At 41.7% G+C, this 20,319-nt stretch overlaps 1 protein-coding gene across 1 annotated transcript in view; it reads right to left on the bottom strand.

Annotated features, from left to right (window-relative positions):
- Nucleotides 1-20,319, bottom strand: part of LOC143928309 (uncharacterized) — a 62,337-nt gene that overhangs the window by 27,037 nt on the left and 14,981 nt on the right. Inside the window, exons 2-5 of the mRNA XM_077453121.1 lie at nucleotides 12,060-12,106; nucleotides 8,707-8,742; nucleotides 7,096-7,147; nucleotides 4,554-4,620 (exon numbers count right to left, since the gene is read on the bottom strand). Coding sequence (XP_077309247.1) covers nucleotides 4,554-4,620; nucleotides 7,096-7,147; nucleotides 8,707-8,742; nucleotides 12,060-12,105 — 201 coding nt within the window. The 5' untranslated portion in view covers nucleotide 12,106. The remainder of the gene's footprint in view (nucleotides 1-4,553; nucleotides 4,621-7,095; nucleotides 7,148-8,706; nucleotides 8,743-12,059; nucleotides 12,107-20,319) is intronic.

The following is a 20,319-nucleotide window of genomic DNA, read 5'->3' as shown; positions in this document are numbered from 1 at the left end:
GTTTCCACTTAGCCAGTTTGGACACCCAATTGGAGCGTGGCGGGCCCATGTGGTGGTGCCCTCTGTGACGCCATATGGTGGCTGGGATTCCGGATTGATTGACAGGAACACGAGATCCATGGGGTTGGGCGGTGTACGTTTTCTCCCCAATAACCTCCCTGTCCTGGTTACATATTTGGATTTCTCCTCATCCCTTGGGCCCTCTGACCTTGGTGGAGCTGGGGTAGATGAACCTTCTTGTTGGATGTTATATGAAGTTCACCATCTACACATATGGTTAGTAATGTGTATATATTTATATGCATTTGTTGCTATGTGAAATATGATTGCGTCAGTGTATTATATTGAAATGTACACATGATTAGCTATTAAAATTGTATTTTGCTTATGGGTATCTATGTACGTGACTGACATGAGAACTTGTAATGTGAGGTTTTTGTTTTTTTTGTTTGTTTGTTTTTTTTTGTTTTTTTATTATTACAGATCTACTTGATTTGACCATGAATTACCCCTGAAGAAGAGGTCAGCTGTTTATATATACCTCCAAACGTTGGGTTATTTTTTGTAAAGATCATCTCTTGCAATAGACCTTCATTGTTCTATGTATATATGTTATGTACTTATAGTATACATCCAATTTTTTATGTGTAATGCTACTTGATTTTAGTGGCTTTTTTCTCTTTTGTTGAATAAATAATAATTTAAAATATTAAAATATTAAAAATCATTCTTTTAATATAATGCCAGCAACCCAATTTATATTCCCATAGAGGTTATACACTCATTCCTTTTTGGGTGTTTTTTTTGTTTCTATGATTATAGAGAAGTGGGTTCCTTTTGGCATTCTATATATATAGGGTGGACATCAACTCTGTTTTTTCGTTTCCCTGTTTGGTTGTGGTATTGACAGTAAATTAATTTTGTGTTTACTGTTTGTCAATAGGGATGAGCCAGTTTTTTCAGGCTAGTTTTTTCTATACTTGGTGAAAAATAAACATACAGATAAAGGAAAAATAGAACATCAAAATACTGCTAGATATCAATGGGAACGTACTAACATTATGTCTTTACAAAAATGTGTACCTCAAGATTGTATGTAATGATAAATTATAGAAGCAAGAATAGTTAGTGGGTTCTCAGTTATCCCTATGGCAAACCTATAAGCAGGAATAGGATTACCAGAGCTGCCCTGTAATCTCATAGGAATAATACATCCACCCTGCCCAAATATCTCTGAATTGTTCCTCCTTTTCTTTCTTGGACATAAAGACATACCTCTCTTCCTCCATTACCTTGTCTACTTCTTTCTGCCAATCTATTATAGTTGGACAAACAGTTTACTTCCAAAATCTAGATATTAGGCTTTTGGCTGTGATCACTAAGTGTGGAGTAGTACTGTTTTTATAAGATTTGACAGAGGAGGGTATATCATGAAACAGAAAATAAGAGGAGTACGTCTTATCGGCTTAAGGAAGGTTTTCTGCACCCATTGTGAGATGGAGTCCTAGAACTATATAATCTTGGGGCACATCCACTAAATATGAAGAAATGTCCACTCCTGCCCACAACCCCTCCAGTACCTTGGATACACTCTGGGAAAAACCTTTGTAAGGTGAGAAAGGGGTGCCATCATGGCAGGAATTTAGACAAAATGATACCTGTGCAATTTGTTTAGTTAAGAATTCGTTTTTCGGACGAAATTCAGCAAATTTGTTCATTCAGAAGCATCCGAATGACTCTTTTGACCAGGTATCCTCAAACTACGGCTCTCCAGCTGTTGCAAAACTACACATCCCATGTGGCATTGTAAAACTCTGACATTCACAGACATGACTAGGCATGATGGGAATTGTAGTTCCTGAACAACTGGAGGGCCATCATTTGAAGACCCATGCTTTTGACGAATGCATGTGAAAACTAATTGTCAGAAAGAATGGAAACACAAAAGAACGAAAATGATAAAGAACGGAAAATGATTCAACCTACGAGTTTAACAAATTGATTACATTTGGATAATTTAGTTTTTTGTATATTCTATTATAATTAAATTATTAAAGAGGAAGTAAACCCTGATGGGTTTACTTCCTCTTTCATTCCCTGCAAAGGTAAAGCATAATGGACTACTATGCATCGCATAGTAGCCCATTATGTATCACTTACCTGACACAGGAGCCAGCAAAGTCACCGCTGTCCCCTGTAGTCCGGCGCATCCATCTTCTCGGTGGGTCTTCGCTGCTACGCCGCTGTCATTCGGCGAAGCCGCGTGACGTCACTCCCGCGCATGAGCACGGGAGCTGCCGCGTGCGGCCTATCGCCGTTAACGGGTGCCGCGCTCAGTGCGCCTACGTGCCGCTGTCTACCGTGTAGGTTTAGGAGATATTTCTTGGAGCTACAGGTAAGCCTTACAACCACTTTAACTATTATTATAGTTTTTTTTAATTATTATTATATTATGATTATTATTTATTATTATAAACTATTAAATTATAGGTAAAATAGCTGAAGTCAGTAATTCTTCTATTCAGGCCTGTGCACCATAGCAGCTAATTTGGGATAGATTAGATTTACATTTTTATTGGAACTATTAGTGAATGTAACAAATATGAATGCATCCGAAGTTACGAATGATCTAAAGTAAAAAATGGCGATTATAACGAATGAGCCGATAAACGGAACCCCCGTCCCCCCTCCCCCCCAAAAAAAAACAACACGAATGAAGCGAAAACAAAGCAAAATACATTTTTCGGTAGTGCACATGTCTAGACAAATCATGTGAAAGTCGTATTATTTTTTGCAACTCTTTCCCCCTCCATAACAAGATAAAGAGTAAAATAAATTTGGTCTGAGTAAGTGCCTCTGTAAAGTTTTTATTGCTGTCTGTGTCATCACTGATCCAGGTGTGTTGATAACCATTGTCACCAAAAAGGAGGTTGGGGGAAATCCAATTATTTAGAGTTATCCCTGGGCAAAAGTTAACGTGATACTAAAGACTCGCTTTTTTTTTAGTTAAAAATAATAAACATGTTATACTTACCTGCACTCTGCAGTGGTTTTGCGCAGAGCAGCCCGCCCCTCCCTCCTGTTGAGTGCCATCACAGCAAGCAGCTTGCTATGGGGGCACCTGAGCTGAGCCACAGCTCCCTGTGTTCATTCAAACACAGAGGGGAGTTTGTTGCACACAGAAGATTTTTTTTTTATCTTAATGCATAGAATACATTACATCCACTGACTTTACAACCACTTTAACCACCTCAATATCAGACACTTTCACCCCCTTCCTTCCCAGGCCATTTTTTAGCTTTCAACACTGTTGCGTTTGAATGACAATTGCGCGGCCATGCACACTGTACCCAAATAATTTTTTTTTATCTTTTTCTTTACACAAATAGAGCTTTCTTTTGGTGGTATTTAATCACTACTGGGATTTTTATTTTTTACAAAAAAATAAAAAGAAAACATTTTTGTAAATAATTAATTTTTCTCCTTCACTGATGTGCACTGATAAGGCTGCACTGATGGGCACTAATGAGGTAGCACTTATGGGTACTGATGAGGCAGCAGTTATGGACATGTACGGCACTTATGGGCACTGATGAGGAGGCACTAATATGCTGCACTGATGGGCACTGATAGGAGGTACTGATACGTGGCACTGGTGTGCTGATGGGCACTGATAGGCGGCACTGATGGGAGGCACTGACTGGCATCACTTATGAGCACTGATTGGTGGCATTGATAGGCACTGATTGGTGGCACTGATGGGCACTGCTGGGGCTTTCCTGTAATCGAGGCACTGGTGATCAGTGCCCTGATTACCTGCCCAGGTCTCCTTTGCGAGGAGATGCCGCTGATCAGCACTCCTCGCCACACACTCTGTCAGTGTGAGGCGAGGAGAGCCGATTCACGGCATTTACGTATTTACATGTGAATGGCTGTGATTGGACACAGCCAATCACATGGTTAAAGAGCCACGGCTAGCAGGGGCACGTAGCACGGCAATCATGGCTGTGCCATGTTGCTAGGACACGGTAGGGCCATGATTGCCATGCTGCGTGCCCACGATGGCAGCCGTTCTGGGGCACTGTATATGCAAAACAAGAGCCGCACTGTTCCACTGTCATTTGACAGTGGGCGGGTGGCAACTGGTTAAGGAAAATTTTTCCAAAGAGGACCCCTTTTCCAAAGACTACTTTAGGAGATTTCCCTTTAATTTCTTATTCCATCTTGGGACAGAATGTAAAAGGAACTTTCCCCAATGGTACACAGAAACCAAAAATTAAGTATCCGGGTTTTATCCATTGCTTACTCTAAAACAAAAAAAATGTCCATTCCTACACTTTAAGTTTCGCCAAGTAACAGCTATTTTATGTAGTCAATAGTAATAATTTAACTGCATTATGCATCCCTATATCTACACTACCTTAGCACTTAGGAAATCACATGATTATAGTTGTGAAATAGTAGAAATAACATTGAGTAATCAAAGCATCGAGACAAGATTGCACAGGCAATACTGTAGTATGCAGTATGAGGAAGTAAGAAAAGTCTCCTACCTCTGTGTAGATATCTGTTCCCCATATGGGGAGGCTCTTTGTCATACACCCAGATGGACAATACACACTGAAATACATCATTACAGAATTAAGAGGAGCTACTTTAAAACTATGACATGCATAGATTATATTACCATTTGAGAGTTTGAGAGTTTTTATATTACCCTGTTTGAGAGTTTGCCCCATAATCTCCTGCCCTGGTAGGACAATGCTGCCAGTGGGACAAGAAGTGGTGGGAAATTTCTGCAACAGAGGCCCAGACAGCTATAAATACCTAGAATGTGTGTGTTTGTGTTTGTGTTTGTGTGTATGTGTGTGTGTGTGTGTGTGTGTAAAGAATTGGATTTATTTTATTTATTTATTTTTTGTACTATTGCTTTATATATTGTACATTGTACATTCACCATATATATTGTACATCAGTCCCTGCCCTCAGTGAGCTTACAATTTAAGGTCCCTAACTCACATTCATACATATACAAGGGCCAATTTAGAGCCACCAGAATTACCCACCAGAATGTCTTTAGAGTGTGGGAGGAAACCCATGCAGGCACAGGGAGAACATGCTAACTCCAGGCAGGTAGTGCCATGGCGGGGATTCAAGCCGCCATCCTTAGTGCTGCCAAGAGGAAGTGCTAACCACTTAGCCACTGTGCTGCCCGCTACATTGGATTTTTTGTTATTTATATCTCATGATTATAAAATGTCAGTTCAATGTATAGTGCTAATCCTGGTTAAAGATGTAGTGCAAGCATTACACCAATGGTCTGAGAGTCCCAAAAATGATTAATCATTTTAAGTAAGGTAAAGTTAAACAGCCAACGAGTTGGTACTCCCCTTTATCAGGGCTTGAACACTAGATGAACTTAATGTTATAGGTTCTAAAGGAAAATGGATAGGAATATTAGTAGTTATAAAGTCACTGTACCCAACAGATATTAGGAATTCCATAACTCTCTCCAATTTTGGGTTAAGTCCTTAACTTCAAATTCATTCAGTATAAAGCCCTAATGAAGAGCAAGTGCCAGGCCCTCCATAATGAGTTGGTTATACAGTATTACAAGGTAGGCTTTCTTTCCAATAATTTTTATTGCAAAGTTTACATCGTATACAAAATCATAAACACTGTCAAATAAATGTCAAAGAGCGGAAGCATCCTCCTATACCAGGGATATGCAATTAGCGGACCTCCAGCTGTTGCAGAACTACAAGTCCCATGAGGCATAGCAAGACTCTGACCGCCACAAGAATGACACCCAGAGGCAGAGGCATGATGGGACTTGTAGTTTTGCAACAGCTGGAGGTCCGCTAATTGCATATCCCTGTCCTATACCATTATAGGCCATAATGTGGTGACCAAGGAGCAGCAAAATAAAAAAAAACTTGGTCTATGTTCATTCTCTACCTAATAGAGCACACACATGTTTAAAGCTGTGAGCCCAGAAGTATCAGCAACTGGTTAGAGAGTGATATAAAAAAAATAAATGGAAATAATTGTGAAGTAACATTTCAATAAACTATAGGGCACTTATAGCCAAGTACATAGAAAGGTAGGGGTGTATCATTGTCAGGAAGTAACTCTAATAGCGCACGACCTTACTCATGAGGAAGTATGAGGATTAAGGAGGCTTCATTGTCCCCCATCAACAACTTTTCATAGATTCATTAGATAACAGAAACCATAAAAAAAGAAAGTAGGTAGAAAAAATAAAGAAATAAAGACAGGAAGAGGAAATAAAAGAAAGAAAGAGAAAGGCAGGATTAGTTCCCTCAGCCTGGGCCTCAATCCTCAGGGTGGTCCAACAGCTAGGGGGCTTGGAGGTACACGATCCAGGGGTTCCATTCTTTTTCAAACTTGGCTTTTTATCTTTATGGATTCTGGTCAGTTTTTCGTTTACCATAATCCAGGATATTTTAAGTTTCACCATTGTGGCATTGATCGTGGGTGATTTCAACATGCTCGCACTATGGTTGTTTTGGCTGCTAAAATAAAAAATATGAGAGTTCGAAGATGTCTGGGCATCTCCTCCGACGGGTCAGTGAACAGTGCATTTTGGCGCCTCTGGGTATATTGTGTCCCATTACTGATTAGACAAGTTTGAACACTCTGATCCAGAAGCCTCGGACCTTCGGACAGGACCACCAAATATGAAAAATATCTCCCTCCCATCCGCATGCCCCAAAACAAAGGGGTGATGTGCCTGCACAATGTAGGCTTTATTTAATGCTCACCTCACACACTGCCCATATGTATCACTGGGCGGACAATGTTTCTGTGCTGAGAGCGTGTTCACTATGCTCACAGCATAGAGACCGAGCTGTGAGAGACAGCTCTTGGTCCTTATGAATGATTGGTGGCCAGCTGATCTTTCCTGCCCCCTGGCGTTCAGACCTTTTTAAAGGAAGGCTGGGGCAGACGAAAAAGGGTTAACATACTATAATAAGTATAACTATTGCAACTTACAAAAATGACTACCCTGAACAGGTCACCCGTTGTCTTAATTTCATATTTTTTTGGAAAATTTCATAATTTTAAACTTACTTTGTGATATCATCTGTCAGATGATCTGCTGTGGTACAACAGGGAACTAAAACTAAAAACAAAAACTGTTGATTACTGGAAAACCCAATTCATTTTAGCATCTACAAATAAAAGATGTTTATTGTATAGTACATAATTATTTACCGAAAACCAGTTTCCAGAAAATGTTTTGCATCTCCAAGCTATGATTTTATTGACAGATTGTCATTACAAGGTTATTACTCTGGTCTAGACTAGTTGCCAAAATTCCAGGGGAACTTTTCTGAAAGATAAAAGGAGAAGTCCAGCCAGAGCTTTTTAGGCTGGGCTTCCCCTACGGGTCACAGGAGTGCAATTCTTTTTACACTCCTGTGACCCGTTTTCAGCGGAGAGCAGTCTGAAGTCCGCTCTCAGCTGATGTCACTGCTATCAGTCGAGGCATCACGTCATCCCGACTTCCCAAGTCTGAATCCGCCAGCTGCCTTGATTGATGGCAGTCTCATCCTCTCAGCGAGCCCCTGAGATGGCCTCTCCTCGCCCCTCCACAGCTCAGTGCTCCAATGAGCTTGGAGAAGCAGAGAGGAGAGACGCTGACTGACAGTGAGCAGCTCTCCTCTCTGGGATCTGTGAAAACGAGCCATAGGCGATGTTCGGTGGCTCGGTTCTCTGTGCAGAGACGATGCAGTATCGGTCTGATGCTGCATCCACATAGGTAAGTATGAATATGAAATAACCCCCCCCCCCCCAATACTTCTCTATTAAATAAAAAAGTAATCCTTTGCAGTGGGGCTGTGCCCAAAACCACAAGGTTTACTTTGTGTCTAGGTGAACAGTAAATGGAAATAAACTTTGCTGCTCACCAGAGATAGATTAAACCTCCCAGCTTCTGCACCCCTACACTCTAGCAGTCTAGGATCCTGATGTTATTAAAACCAGAGCAGAGTCCATAGCCCTACCCTGGACACGAGGACACCAAGGGACAGTCCACTGCTGGAGCGTGGTGGAGCGCTACCTGCCAGGGGAGTGGAGGATCAGGCAAGTAAAACAGTTTTTCCACTTCCCTAGAGAAAACAAGCTATTAACCCTTGTGGTATGGACACAGCCCCACTGCAAGGGATTCTTTTTTTATTTGTTTGAAATTAGGCTTTAACAGGAGTTTTGCGTTTTTCACATACTTTGCCAGGGCAGCTTGTATTCTGCCCCCAGCCATTAAACTGTGTCTGAAGAGGCATTGCACCCTAATTCTTCTCCATAGTGCCACCTCTGTCTGGTAGTTTAAAACTAGAATTACTTTTGGAGACAATGTGACAGATGGTCCACGTATGTGGCCCCAAACAGAGATGTGATTTCTGTTTTTTACGGTTTGAGTTACTATAAGGTACAATGGACCTGTTTTGGATGCCAATGGTCATGTGCATACAGGCTCTAGTGATCTGGTTCTGCCATGAGTTTCATAAAGGAGCAGATTTACCATTTGTATTATTTTCTAAGGGCAAGAACCACTGGTTTTAATTAGTTCACATTTTACCAAATGTATGAATACATTTTTGGAGCATTATTTATATATTTTTTTTATCATTGCGGTATGTAACAGCTCTGCTCCTTTTAACTTAAACCAAATCTAAACCTTACCTGCATATCCAGAATTGCAGGAATGTATCTGCGACTCTGCAATACATGCACATGTACAGTTAGTTATATAAAAAGCAACACAAGTGGCTTGATTTACTAAAGGCAAAAAGAAAGTTCACTCTGCAACGGCAATTGCTCCAGAGCTTAGTAAATGAGGGGAAGCTCTGTGGACTTCTATCATCCAATCATGTGCATGCAAAAATGCTATTTTTTTTTATTTTTTTTTGCGCCTTGCATGTGATTGGGTATTCTTTGTACAGGCATACTCCACTTTTACGTACACAATGGGGTTTATTTACTAAAGCTGGAAAGTGCAAAATCAGGCTCACTTCTGCATAGAAACCATAAGCTTCCAAGTTTTGATACCAAAGCTTAATTGAACAACCTGGGGTTAGAAGCTCATTGGTTTCTATGCAGAAGTGAGCCTGATTTTGTACTTTCCAGCTTTAGTAAATAAACCCCATTGTGTACTTAAAAGTGGGGTATGCCTGTAAAGGGAAGCGTCACCTAATTTACTAAGCTCTGGAGCAACTTTTTTAAAAATCCTCCCTTTCACACTATTCATTGTAGCATCAAATGCTTGCCTACTGTAGAGCCACATGGCCCTACTACTTTAGACTACTTTAGGGAGTCTAAAGGCAATACAAAAATCAGAAGTAAAATTTTGTCCAGCAAAGAATATGCTGATTTTCGGATCGTTAGTACGGTGCTTTCGACAGCCTATTCCGGTTTTGCTGGATGTGCAGACTATAACATTTTTGTTGTCCGCGAACTCAACGTCCGATTTTCGTGTAGCCTCCCTGGCGGTATTCCCGAGTCTGACTCAGGGTGAGATTTAATTACCATAAACGGTATTCCCGAGCCAGACTTGGGATTGCATCGTATTCCCGAGCCAGACTTGGCATTGCACTGTAGAGCCACATGGCCCTACTACTTTAGACTACTTTAGGGAGTCTAAAGGCAATACAAAAATCAGAAGTAAAATTTTGTCCAGCAAAGAATATGCTGATTTTCGGATCGTTAGTACGGTGCTTTCGACAGCCTATTCTGGTTTTGCTGTATGTGCAGACTATAACATTTTTGTTGTCCGCGAACTCAACGTCCGATTTTCGTGTAGCCTCCCTGGCGGTATTCCCGAGTCTGACTCAGGGTGAGATTTAATTACCATAAACGGTATTCCCGAGCCAGACTTGGGATTGCATCGAGGTGCAATCGTACACAATAAACCCCATTGTGTACGTAAAAGTGGAGTATGCCTGTACAAAGAATACCCAACCACATGCAAGGCGCAAAAAAAAATAAAAAAAAATAGCATTTTTCCCTGCGAGCGTTGCGACGCACGGGGACGGAGTTCGGCGCCAAATTCAAAATGTAAAAAACACAGTATACTGTAATCTTACAGATTACAGTATACTGTATCAAATAATTACACATCCCCTTTATCCCTAGTGTTTTGTCCAGTGTCCTGCATGCAGTTTTATATTATAAATACTGTTCTTTATGCCAGGAAACTGGAGATTGTCCATAGCAACCAAAAAATGTCCTTTCAAATCAAAAGTGGTTATAGACCAGCTAAAAAAACAGCAATAATAAATTAGAATCACTCGCAGAATTGAGCGATATTTGTGGGGAAATTCATCATCAAACACTAACAGTAATGACAGCGACAATTCTGCACATTTCAGTGTTTTTGATTTGATTACATTATTGAATAATTTTATTATTATATTATTATTTGTTATAATTATTTATAGTTATTTATTTTATTATATATATATATATATATATATATATATATATATATTAATTATAATTTATGATTTCTAATTTTATCATACCCGGGATGTCTATAAGGCCGCGTACACACGCGGGGACTGTTCGCCCAACTTTGTCCGTTGAACAGTGTTTCGGCGGACAGTCCGCTCGTGTGTGGGCTTTCAGCGGACAGTTTCAGCGAACAGTCTGCTGAACAAAGTTTTTCGGAAATTCCGAAAAACTGTCCGCTGAAACTTGGTTTCAGCGAACAGTCCCCTCGTGTGTAGGCTTGTTCGTCAAACTAAGTTCCGCGCATGCTCAGAAAGGATTTACACGCCGAAAGTTGTAATGCAGTGTATAGGACGTCGTATTTTCCGTCCCATCGTACGTGCCGTTCACGTCATCGCGCACGGTTTCAGCAAACTGTTCGTTCGTCGTGTGTGGGCAAGTCCGTCCATGCTAATTTTGAGCGGACTGTTTGCTGAAACTGTTTGACGGACAAAGTTGAGCGAACAGTCCCCGCGTGTGTACGCGGCCTTAGACTCTTGTTTGGATGGAATTAAGTGAATTATTTCTAAGAATTACAGGCCTACAATATAAAACACCAAATTTCCATGCAAAATAATGGTACCGCTTTCAGCACCTAAAATCTGAAATAATCATACCGCCAGGGAGGTTAATTAGGACAGTTTTAATCCGAAAATAATCGTAAGAGTAAGACAAAACTATTCAACCCATTACGTCACTTCTGAAGTTATTCTGTCGTACGAGAATTTTCGGATGGTGAGTAAATGCATTTTCGACATGAGGCTAGCATGCAACAAAAGACGGATGAACGTTCCTCCGAAAATTTGATTGTGTGTACAAGGCTTTAGGTAGAATCGAGGCCAGGCTATAAACATATAAATATTGCACTTGCACTTTAATAGCATGTACTTACTGTATTTAGCCCCCACCCCTGCCAAAACACTGCTTTAAACAGAAAGAAAAACTGTGGAGAGAAAAAGGTTAGTCATTTTAATTACATTACCCTGCTCCTGTCTGTGGCGCCTAGGCCGGGTTGATGTCACCATTGCAGATGAACTTGGGCATCCGTCAAACTCATCTCAACCCAAATTTCACACTTGCAGCTCACAACTTATTCCAATAAGTTGTGGGCTGCAGCCCATGTAAACAAAGAGGTGGGCTTAAAGGTGGGAATGACCTGGTCATCAGCATGATAATGAGCATGTGTTCTAAATTCGAGTTGAGATATGTTCAGAGGACACCCAACCTTTCCTCTAGTCACCATCATTCTGACAGGATCCCGGGAAAGGCTGAGTAGCTCAGATTAGTGCAAGAAAATGGTCCTGCACTTGCTATTATAATTCTAATAACATCTGCTGAAATGTGTTGTTTGATCCATCATATTATCACATAGCTACTCTGTGTATTATTTTGGAAACACAAATGTAATGCTTTTGGTTCCTATGCAGTATCAACGGGGAGGTATTCAGCAAGAGATGTTAGGTGAAAGGGTGAGGGTTGTGGGTAGGCTTGGACTTCTCTTTTAATTATTTTTTAATATGTATAGCTATAAATATTTCATATATACATACCTGTGTACACGACTGATAAAAATATAAGGGGCAATGTGAATAGCATTCTGTAGGAAAAAAAATGTATTTAAAAGTCACCTTATTTTAAAGCAGAACAAAACTCTTCCAATCAACATTAATTATTTTCAATCCTTATGCTGTTAGCATTAGTAAACTGATGTGAAGGTATTTACTTGTTTTAAAGGGTAACTCCACTTTAGTGGGAAAAAAAATTTGCAAATAAAAAACATAATATAGCATATACCATTGCAACACAAGTCATGCTTGTAATTTAATCTTATTAAAAATTACCTTTCCTTTTCAATCTGCAGCACTGTAATTTTCTGTAAAATGCAATATGGCTACCTGGAGGCGTTCTGTACACAGATGGTGACCCCCCCTTGACCTTCTGACCCCCTAGTATTGTGTCCTCCTGATGCCCTGTCCTCTGCCCTACTGACCCCCTGTTCTCTACTCTGTTGATCCTTATAAACTGCTTTATATACTGCTGAACTCTATATACTTCTCTTCATCCTACTGAACTTTGCACACTGCCCTACATACTATTGACCTTTGCACAGTGCCCTAAATCCTACTGACCTCTGTACACTGCTCTACATACTGCTGACCTCTATATACTTCTCTTCATATTACTGAGCTCTGCACACTTCTCTACATCCTACTGACCTCTGCACACTGCCCTACATCCTACTGACCTTTGCACACTGCTCTACCTATTAATGACCTTCTGTACACTGCCCTACATACTACTGACCTCTGTACACTGCTCTACCTATTACTGACCTCTGTACACTACCCTCCTTTTTACTGACCTCTGCACACTGCCCTACATACTACTGACCTATGGACACTGTCCTACCTATTACTGACCTCTGTAAACTGCCCTACATTTCTGCTGACCTCTGTGCACTGCCCTACCTACTACTGACCTCTGTACACTGCCCTACACACTACTGACCTCTGTACACTGCTCTACCTACTACTGACCTCTGTACACTGCCCTACTGATTACTGACCTCTGTACACTGCTCTATATACTACTGACCTCTGTACCATGCTGTACATACTACTGACCACTGTACACTAGACATGTGCACACTGAAATATTTTGTTTTGGAATTTGGTTTTCATCCGAAAAATACATTTATTTAGTTACTCCTGAAATTCATTTTATTTATTTCGTTGCATTCGTCCAAAAATCCAAATTAATTAAGGTTGAATCTGTCATTGAAAGCTTATGGTATCTGTCGAATGTTCAAAGAAGATTCGACGGAGCAGCTAAACTGTATGACTCCGTATAGATTCGACGTTTGTATGTTTTTCGCTGCTTTGTCATTCATGTTGAATGTATATAGTTCAAACAGAAAATGGACTGGTGATAGTGATCACTGATCAGACAGGTAACAAGAGTATATAGAATCTATATAGAATCTCAATCTATAATATAGGATCTATAATAATAAATACCACCCCCCCCCCCCCCACAACATGGGCAGGTTCGGAGGCACAACCCTATCAACACTAGTATCAATATCAAGTTCACAACACTAACACAATAGCAGCAGATTATTATGAAAAAGTTAAGTTGTTCTGCTGCTGTGCATATGCTTAATTGCTAAATAATTCAGGTTCTCTGACAAACTGGCCAGCTAAGATTCTTCTGAAATGATTTAGTGTCTGTGTCTCTCTCTGCTAGCAATCATAAGGGAAAGTAAGTTGGCTGTACGTGTGTACTTAGTTCTAGCTATTTTACAGCTCCTCCTCTTTAGTTACAATCAGCCAATAACATTCATCATCATCATTATTTTTATTTTACTTCCCCCACCCAATTCCAACATCGATCGAATCTTTCCTCTCTATGTAGAATAATCCTGGACTAATAGAGTTAAGGGTTAGGCACATTCAAGCACAGGTTCGATAGACAAAGATTGTTATTGTCAGCGTCACGTTGAATCTCCTATCTATATTGAACTGTTGTCACCACGAAAACAAAAATAAAGCATTTGTTTATGTCGGATCTTTCGTTTTTTGGATTAGTCACTTTCGTTATTGTTTGTTAAAACGATAACAAAAATACCTGAAATTCGTACGAAAGTATACTCGGATGAAAACGAATGCACATGTCTACTGTACACTGCCCTACATACTACTGACCTCTGTAAACTGCCCTACATACTACTAAACCTCTGTACACTGCCCTACCTATTACTGACCTCTGTACACTGCCCTACATACTACTAACCTCTGTACACTGCTCTACATACTACTGACCTCTGTACACTGTCCTGCATACCTACTGACCTCTGTACAGTGCCTTACATAATACTGACCTCTGTACACTGCCCTACATACTACTGACCTCTGTACACTGCCCTACGTAATACTGACTTCTGTACACTTCCCTACCTACTACTGACCTCTGTACACTGATCTACATACTACTGACCTCTGGACACTGCTCTACCTACTACTGACCCATGGGCACTGCTCTACATGCTACTGACCTCTGTACACTGCCCTACATATTACTGACCTCTGTACACTGCCCTACCTATTATTGACCTCTGTACACTGCCCTAAATACTACTGACCTCTGTACACTGCCTTACATATTACTGAACTCTGTACAATGCCCTACCTATTGTTGACCTCTGTACACTGCCCTACATACTACTGACCTCTGTACACTGCCCTACATAACACTGACCTCTGTACACTGCCCTACTTACTACTGACCTCTGTACACTGCCCTACACAATACTGACCTCTGTACACTGCCCTACATACTACTGACCTCTGTACACTTCCCTACATACTACTGACCTCTGTACACTGCCCTACATAACACTGACCTCTGTACACTGCCCTACTTACTACTGACCTCTGTACACTGCCCTACACAATACTGACCTCTGTACACTGCCCTACATACTACTGACCTGTGTACACTGCCCTACATAATACTGACCTCTGTACACTGCCCTACCTATTACTGACCTTGGTACACTGATCTACATACTGCTGACCTCTGGACACTGCTCTACCTACTACTGACCCATGGGCACTGCCCTACATGCTACTACCCTCTGTACACTATCTTACATATTATTGACCTCTGTACACTGCCCTACATACTACTGACCTCTGATTATTGCAAGAGGCTAAAGCAGATTGATGGATCGACTTGGGTACAATCAACCTGCCCATAGATGTCTATAGCCAACAGTCTTAAAGGAGTTGAAAAGGCAGAAGTTTTTTTTTATCTTAATGCATATGCATTAAGATGAAAAAAAACCTTCTATGTGTAGCAGCTCCCCCAGCAACCCCCTTATTACCTACATGAGCTCCTTCTCTCTCCAGAGAATTCCATGATCCTCTCAGCCATCCAGGATACTCCTCCTGATACAGAGCAGCGGTGCCATTAGCTCCCGTGGCTGTCAATCAGCCAATCAGGGGAGAGAAGGGGTGAGGCCAGATCTGGGGTCCATGTCTGAATGCCCCCTGTAGCAGGCTGCTGGCTGAGGGGCACTCAAAGGAGGGAGGGGCTAGGAGCAGCAAAGAGGGACCCAAGAAGAGGAGGATCGGGACTACTCTGCAAAACCAACTGGACTGGGGAGGTAAATATAACATGTTTTTTTTTTGTTTTTGTTTTTTAAACAAGCCTTTACAGTCACTTTAAAGAGAGTCTTCAGGTTTAAGGTTAAGAGAGAGGTACAGAAAGTTATGAGCATTGTAATTTTAAGTTAATCAGACTTTAAAGGAAAGCTGAACGTGTAATAGAAGAAATATGATCGCCTCATTTACATGTATATTGCAAACTATACTTCAAAAAGTAGTCAGTTTTTGGTTACTAGATTTACATTTACCACATGCACATTTATATCTACAAATCTTTAGAAAAACATTAGTTCTTCTAAAAACTACACCTCACATACTTACCCTTGCTGGTGTAAAGTTTGCACTACACCTGCCTGAGCCTTCTTCAGGAAACGTTAAAAATATATAGACGGGCTTTCCAAGATACAATTGTGTTCATTAGAACCTACCGATTCGTTTACTCCATCTTGGGAATACTATGAGATCAGGTAGAAGCACTAGAATAGGGAGATCCACTAGTACATTGTTGGTTAACGTTCTTGATATTGGAGGCCTCAAGTGCCCATCATCAAGGGCCGCACAATAAATTTACAGAATTTTCAGTGCCAGAGAGAGTATACACATAACAGGATATAGTCGAATACTAATGGAATGATACAAGAGATGGCCAGAGTTTGATGACATGATACAAGAGATGGTCTAAGTTTGGTGACATGATACAAGTGATGATCAGAGACTGCAGACATAATACAAGTGATACAAGTGATGGTGAATGAATAACTCTATGAACATATGGGGTCTACTTAAAAGTTTAATAAATATAACAGTTAGTGAGTTTGATTTAGCAAATAGGCTGTTCACTTTGGGAACTTACCCCAGAGCTTAGCGAATGAGGAAACCTCTGCTGACTTACATCATCCAATCATGTGCAAGTAAAAATTAACTTTTTTATTTTCCTTGCATGTGATCTGGTATTCTTTTAAAAAGTGAAACTTTACCACATTCACTAAACTCTAGGGCAAATTCACTTGCAAAGTGAACTGCATATTTGCCTTTAATAAATGAACCCAGTATTATAGGACTTGCAATCTCTTCCCTCTAGATACCTTCCCATCACCAAGCCACCTCTCTTTTTTCTCTTCCTTTCCCTCCTTTCTTTAAAGTGATTGTAAAGTCTAGCTTTTTTTTTCTCTAAAAATAACAAACATGTCATACTTACCTGGGGTTCTGCACAGGGCAGCCCAGTTCCTCCTCTTCTCTGGTCCCTCTTCGGCTCTCCTGGCCCCTCCCTCTTGTCGAGTGCCCACACAACAAGCAGCTTGCTATGGGGAGCACCCGCACCGAGTCATAGCTCCCTGTGTCCATTCAGACACGGTGCCCCGGTTCGGCCCCGCTCCCTCTCTCTCCTAATTGGTTAACTGACTTTGACTGACAGCAAGGGGAGCTAATGGTGCCGCTGCTATGTTTCAGCCAATCAGGTGGAGAGTCCTGGATGGCCGAGGAACTCGTGGACATCGCTGGAGAGAGATGGGGCTCAGGTAAGTATCAGATGGGCTGGAGGGCGACTGCTGCACACAGAAGGTTTTTTTTATCTTAATGCATAGAAAGCATTAAGATAAAAAAGCCTTCTGTCTTTATAACCCCTTTAAGTTATCCCCTTCTTTTCCGAAGTCATTCTAATAACACAGTTATTCTCTATCCAGTGAGTCCATTATGACCAATGGAAGTTGCATAGTATAAGTAGTACAGTACTGCCCTTTTTAGAGTAATTATTTTCAATGTCATACTAATAAGCTCCCGTGGTAACATCTATGAATAGTACACTATAATACATTTCCCTATCATTGTGCTGTAGCAACATCTGCTGAATTTCAGTTATCTATGATTATCATGATATATCATGATTTAGTTACAACAAACTTGGTACAGTTTTTCTTCTGCTTTATTTATCTTTTGAATACAGAAGATAGTGGGCATAGTTATAGTCAGAGCCGTCTTTAAGGCAGGGCAAAAGGGGCAGCTGCCCTGGGCCCTGTCATTGTTGTGGGGCCCAAAACAGCTGCCTCATACTTGCCAACTATCCAGGTTTAAATTCCCTTGTCCCTTGAAGTTTTATTCCTGTGCTGTGTCCCAATATCTCAGTGTGAAATGCTGGTACTAATGCTGCCCAGCTCTGCCCTATTGTTGTGTGCAGATGACTCACCTGCAGACCCTGTGTTTACATGTAAATAACCGGCATTCGTATGTAATTAGCGGCGACAATACTAAGTAAATAGCTGCGGCTGACGGCATTGATATGTAAATAAAGGCGGCATTCCTATGTATATCATGCTCCCCTGCTGTGAGGAGGGGATGTGCTGTAACCTCTAGCAACTAATCAGTGAACCTTAATGTGTGCTGTAACCTCTAGCAACTAGTCAGTAAGCAGTAATGATATGCTGTAACTGCTGGCAACCAATCATCACAATTGCTGCCTGATCTGATACAGAAAACTGATTTTAAGTCTTGCTGCTATTTATTGTATGTCTCGGAGTAGGTGGAGAGGGAAATTGCATGGGGGGGGAGGCCCAAGAAATTTTTTGCCCAGGGTCCAATCTAAATTAAAGATGGCCCTGGTTATAGTGGGCAACACATTAATTATATGGCTAGCACTTCTGCCTTGCAGCATTGGGGTCCTCAATTTCTGACCAGAGTTCTATCTGTATGGAGTTTGTATGCTACCCCTGTCCTGGGTTTCTTCCAGGTGCTTCGGTTTCCTGATACATACCAAAGACATGCTAGAAGGTTAAAGCAGACCTCACTCAAAAGTGAAAGTGCTGCTTATTCAACTCCCCATCCTTATCCCCAACACTTTTGACTTTTATTTTACAGGGAGTGGATACCTTTTTTGACAGATACCCTCTCCCAATGTCCAAGTTCTAGACCTAGGCAAGAATGATGTGCAGTTAATGGACAAGCCCCTCTGCTCACAACTTGCTGACACACATCAGATGTCCAAGGAGGCTGCAAGACCGGTCCCATAGTGCCACGCAATCTTGTGCATGTGGGGAGTAGGCAATGGATTCTCAGGAAGTCACAGTCGGCTCACATTTCCAAAATGGCAAGGCCAGTGACAAGCAAAGACAGCTCTTGACCCGAGGTACTGACATAGCTCCAAACTGTCCTTGATTTTGAGGGGCTGTCCCTGATTTGGAGCAATGTCCCTCTGTCCCTCATTCCTCCTCATTTGTCCCTCATTTTAGTCTGATCTATAAAGTTGTATATAAAATGCACTTTTTATCTATCAAAAAGTGTTTTTGAGCCCAAAATCTTTCATCTGATTTCTAAATTGCTGCATTTGTAAATTCCAAAAGCCAATGTAAAAGAATAGTAGCACTTGTGGGTTTAACCAATCTTTTTTTTTTTTTTGTACAATGCTCCTTTAAAGGGGGTGTGGCAAGGGGTGTGTCCTATGCCTGCATACTTTTGCTGATAGGTGTTCCTCATTCCCATCTCGAAACGTTGGGAGGTATGGGTACTGATATGTACCGTATATACTCGAGTATAAGCCGAGATTTTCAGCCTCTTTTTTGAGGCTGAAAGTGCCCCCTCGGCTTATACTCGAGTCACCGCTGTCTGACTGCTCGATCAGCGTATCGAGCAGACAGACGGCGGACATTAAAATTCAAAAGCCGCGCCTCCTTCTCCGCCTCCGCCTGTGATAGGCGGAACACTGAATTTCCCAGCAGTCAGTGTTCCGCCTATCACGGACATCCGTTCATTCTCATACTACGGACGAGTATGAGAGGATGTCCGTGATAGGCGGAACACAGGCTGCTGGGAAATTGAGTGTTCCGCCTATCACAGGCGGAGGACGGAGGCGCGGCTTTTGAATTGTAGAATGGCCGCCGAGAAGAGCGGCGATCCATCGGCACGACACGGGACGGAGGAGGCACGGAACGGAGGAGGCACGGGACAGAGGAGGCACGGGACAGAGGAGGCACGGGACAGAGGAGGCACGGGACAGAGGAGGCTCGGGACGACGGCGGCTCGGGACGGAGGCTTGGGACACAGGTAGGCTGGACACACACACAAGGCTGCACGGACACACACACACACACACACACACACACACACACACACACACACACACACACACACACACACACACACAGGGATGGATGGATGGATGGATGGATACACACACACACACACACACACAGGGATGGATGGATGGATGGATACACACACACACACACACACACACACACACAGGGATGGATGGATGGATGAATACACACACACACACACACACACACACACACACACACACACACACACACACACACACAGGGATGGATGGATACACACACAGGGATGGATGGACGGACACACACACAGGGATGGATGGATGGATGGACACACACACAGGGATGGATGGACGGACACACACACAGGGATGGACGGACACACAGGGATGGACAGCCATGTCTCACCCTCGGCTTATACACGAGTCAATAAGTTTTCCAGTTTTTTGGGGGTAAATTGGGGGCCTCGGCTTATATTCGGGTCGGCCTATACTCGAGTATATACGGTACCTCATTTTTACAGTATTTGTAACTGCTGACTTATATTTTAAAAAGAAGACTGATGCTCCTTTTTAAAGCAGTAGTAAACTGCAGTT

Source organism: Lithobates pipiens, unplaced genomic scaffold, assembly GCF_037356315.1.
Source record: "Lithobates pipiens isolate NorthernLeopardFrog02 unplaced genomic scaffold, aLitPip1_a1.2 Scaffold_23, whole genome shotgun sequence".
Lineage (NCBI taxonomy): Eukaryota > Metazoa > Chordata > Amphibia > Anura > Ranidae > Lithobates > Lithobates pipiens.
Note: the sequence above shows the minus strand (reverse complement) of the source record. Positions and strands in the feature narration are given on the sequence as shown.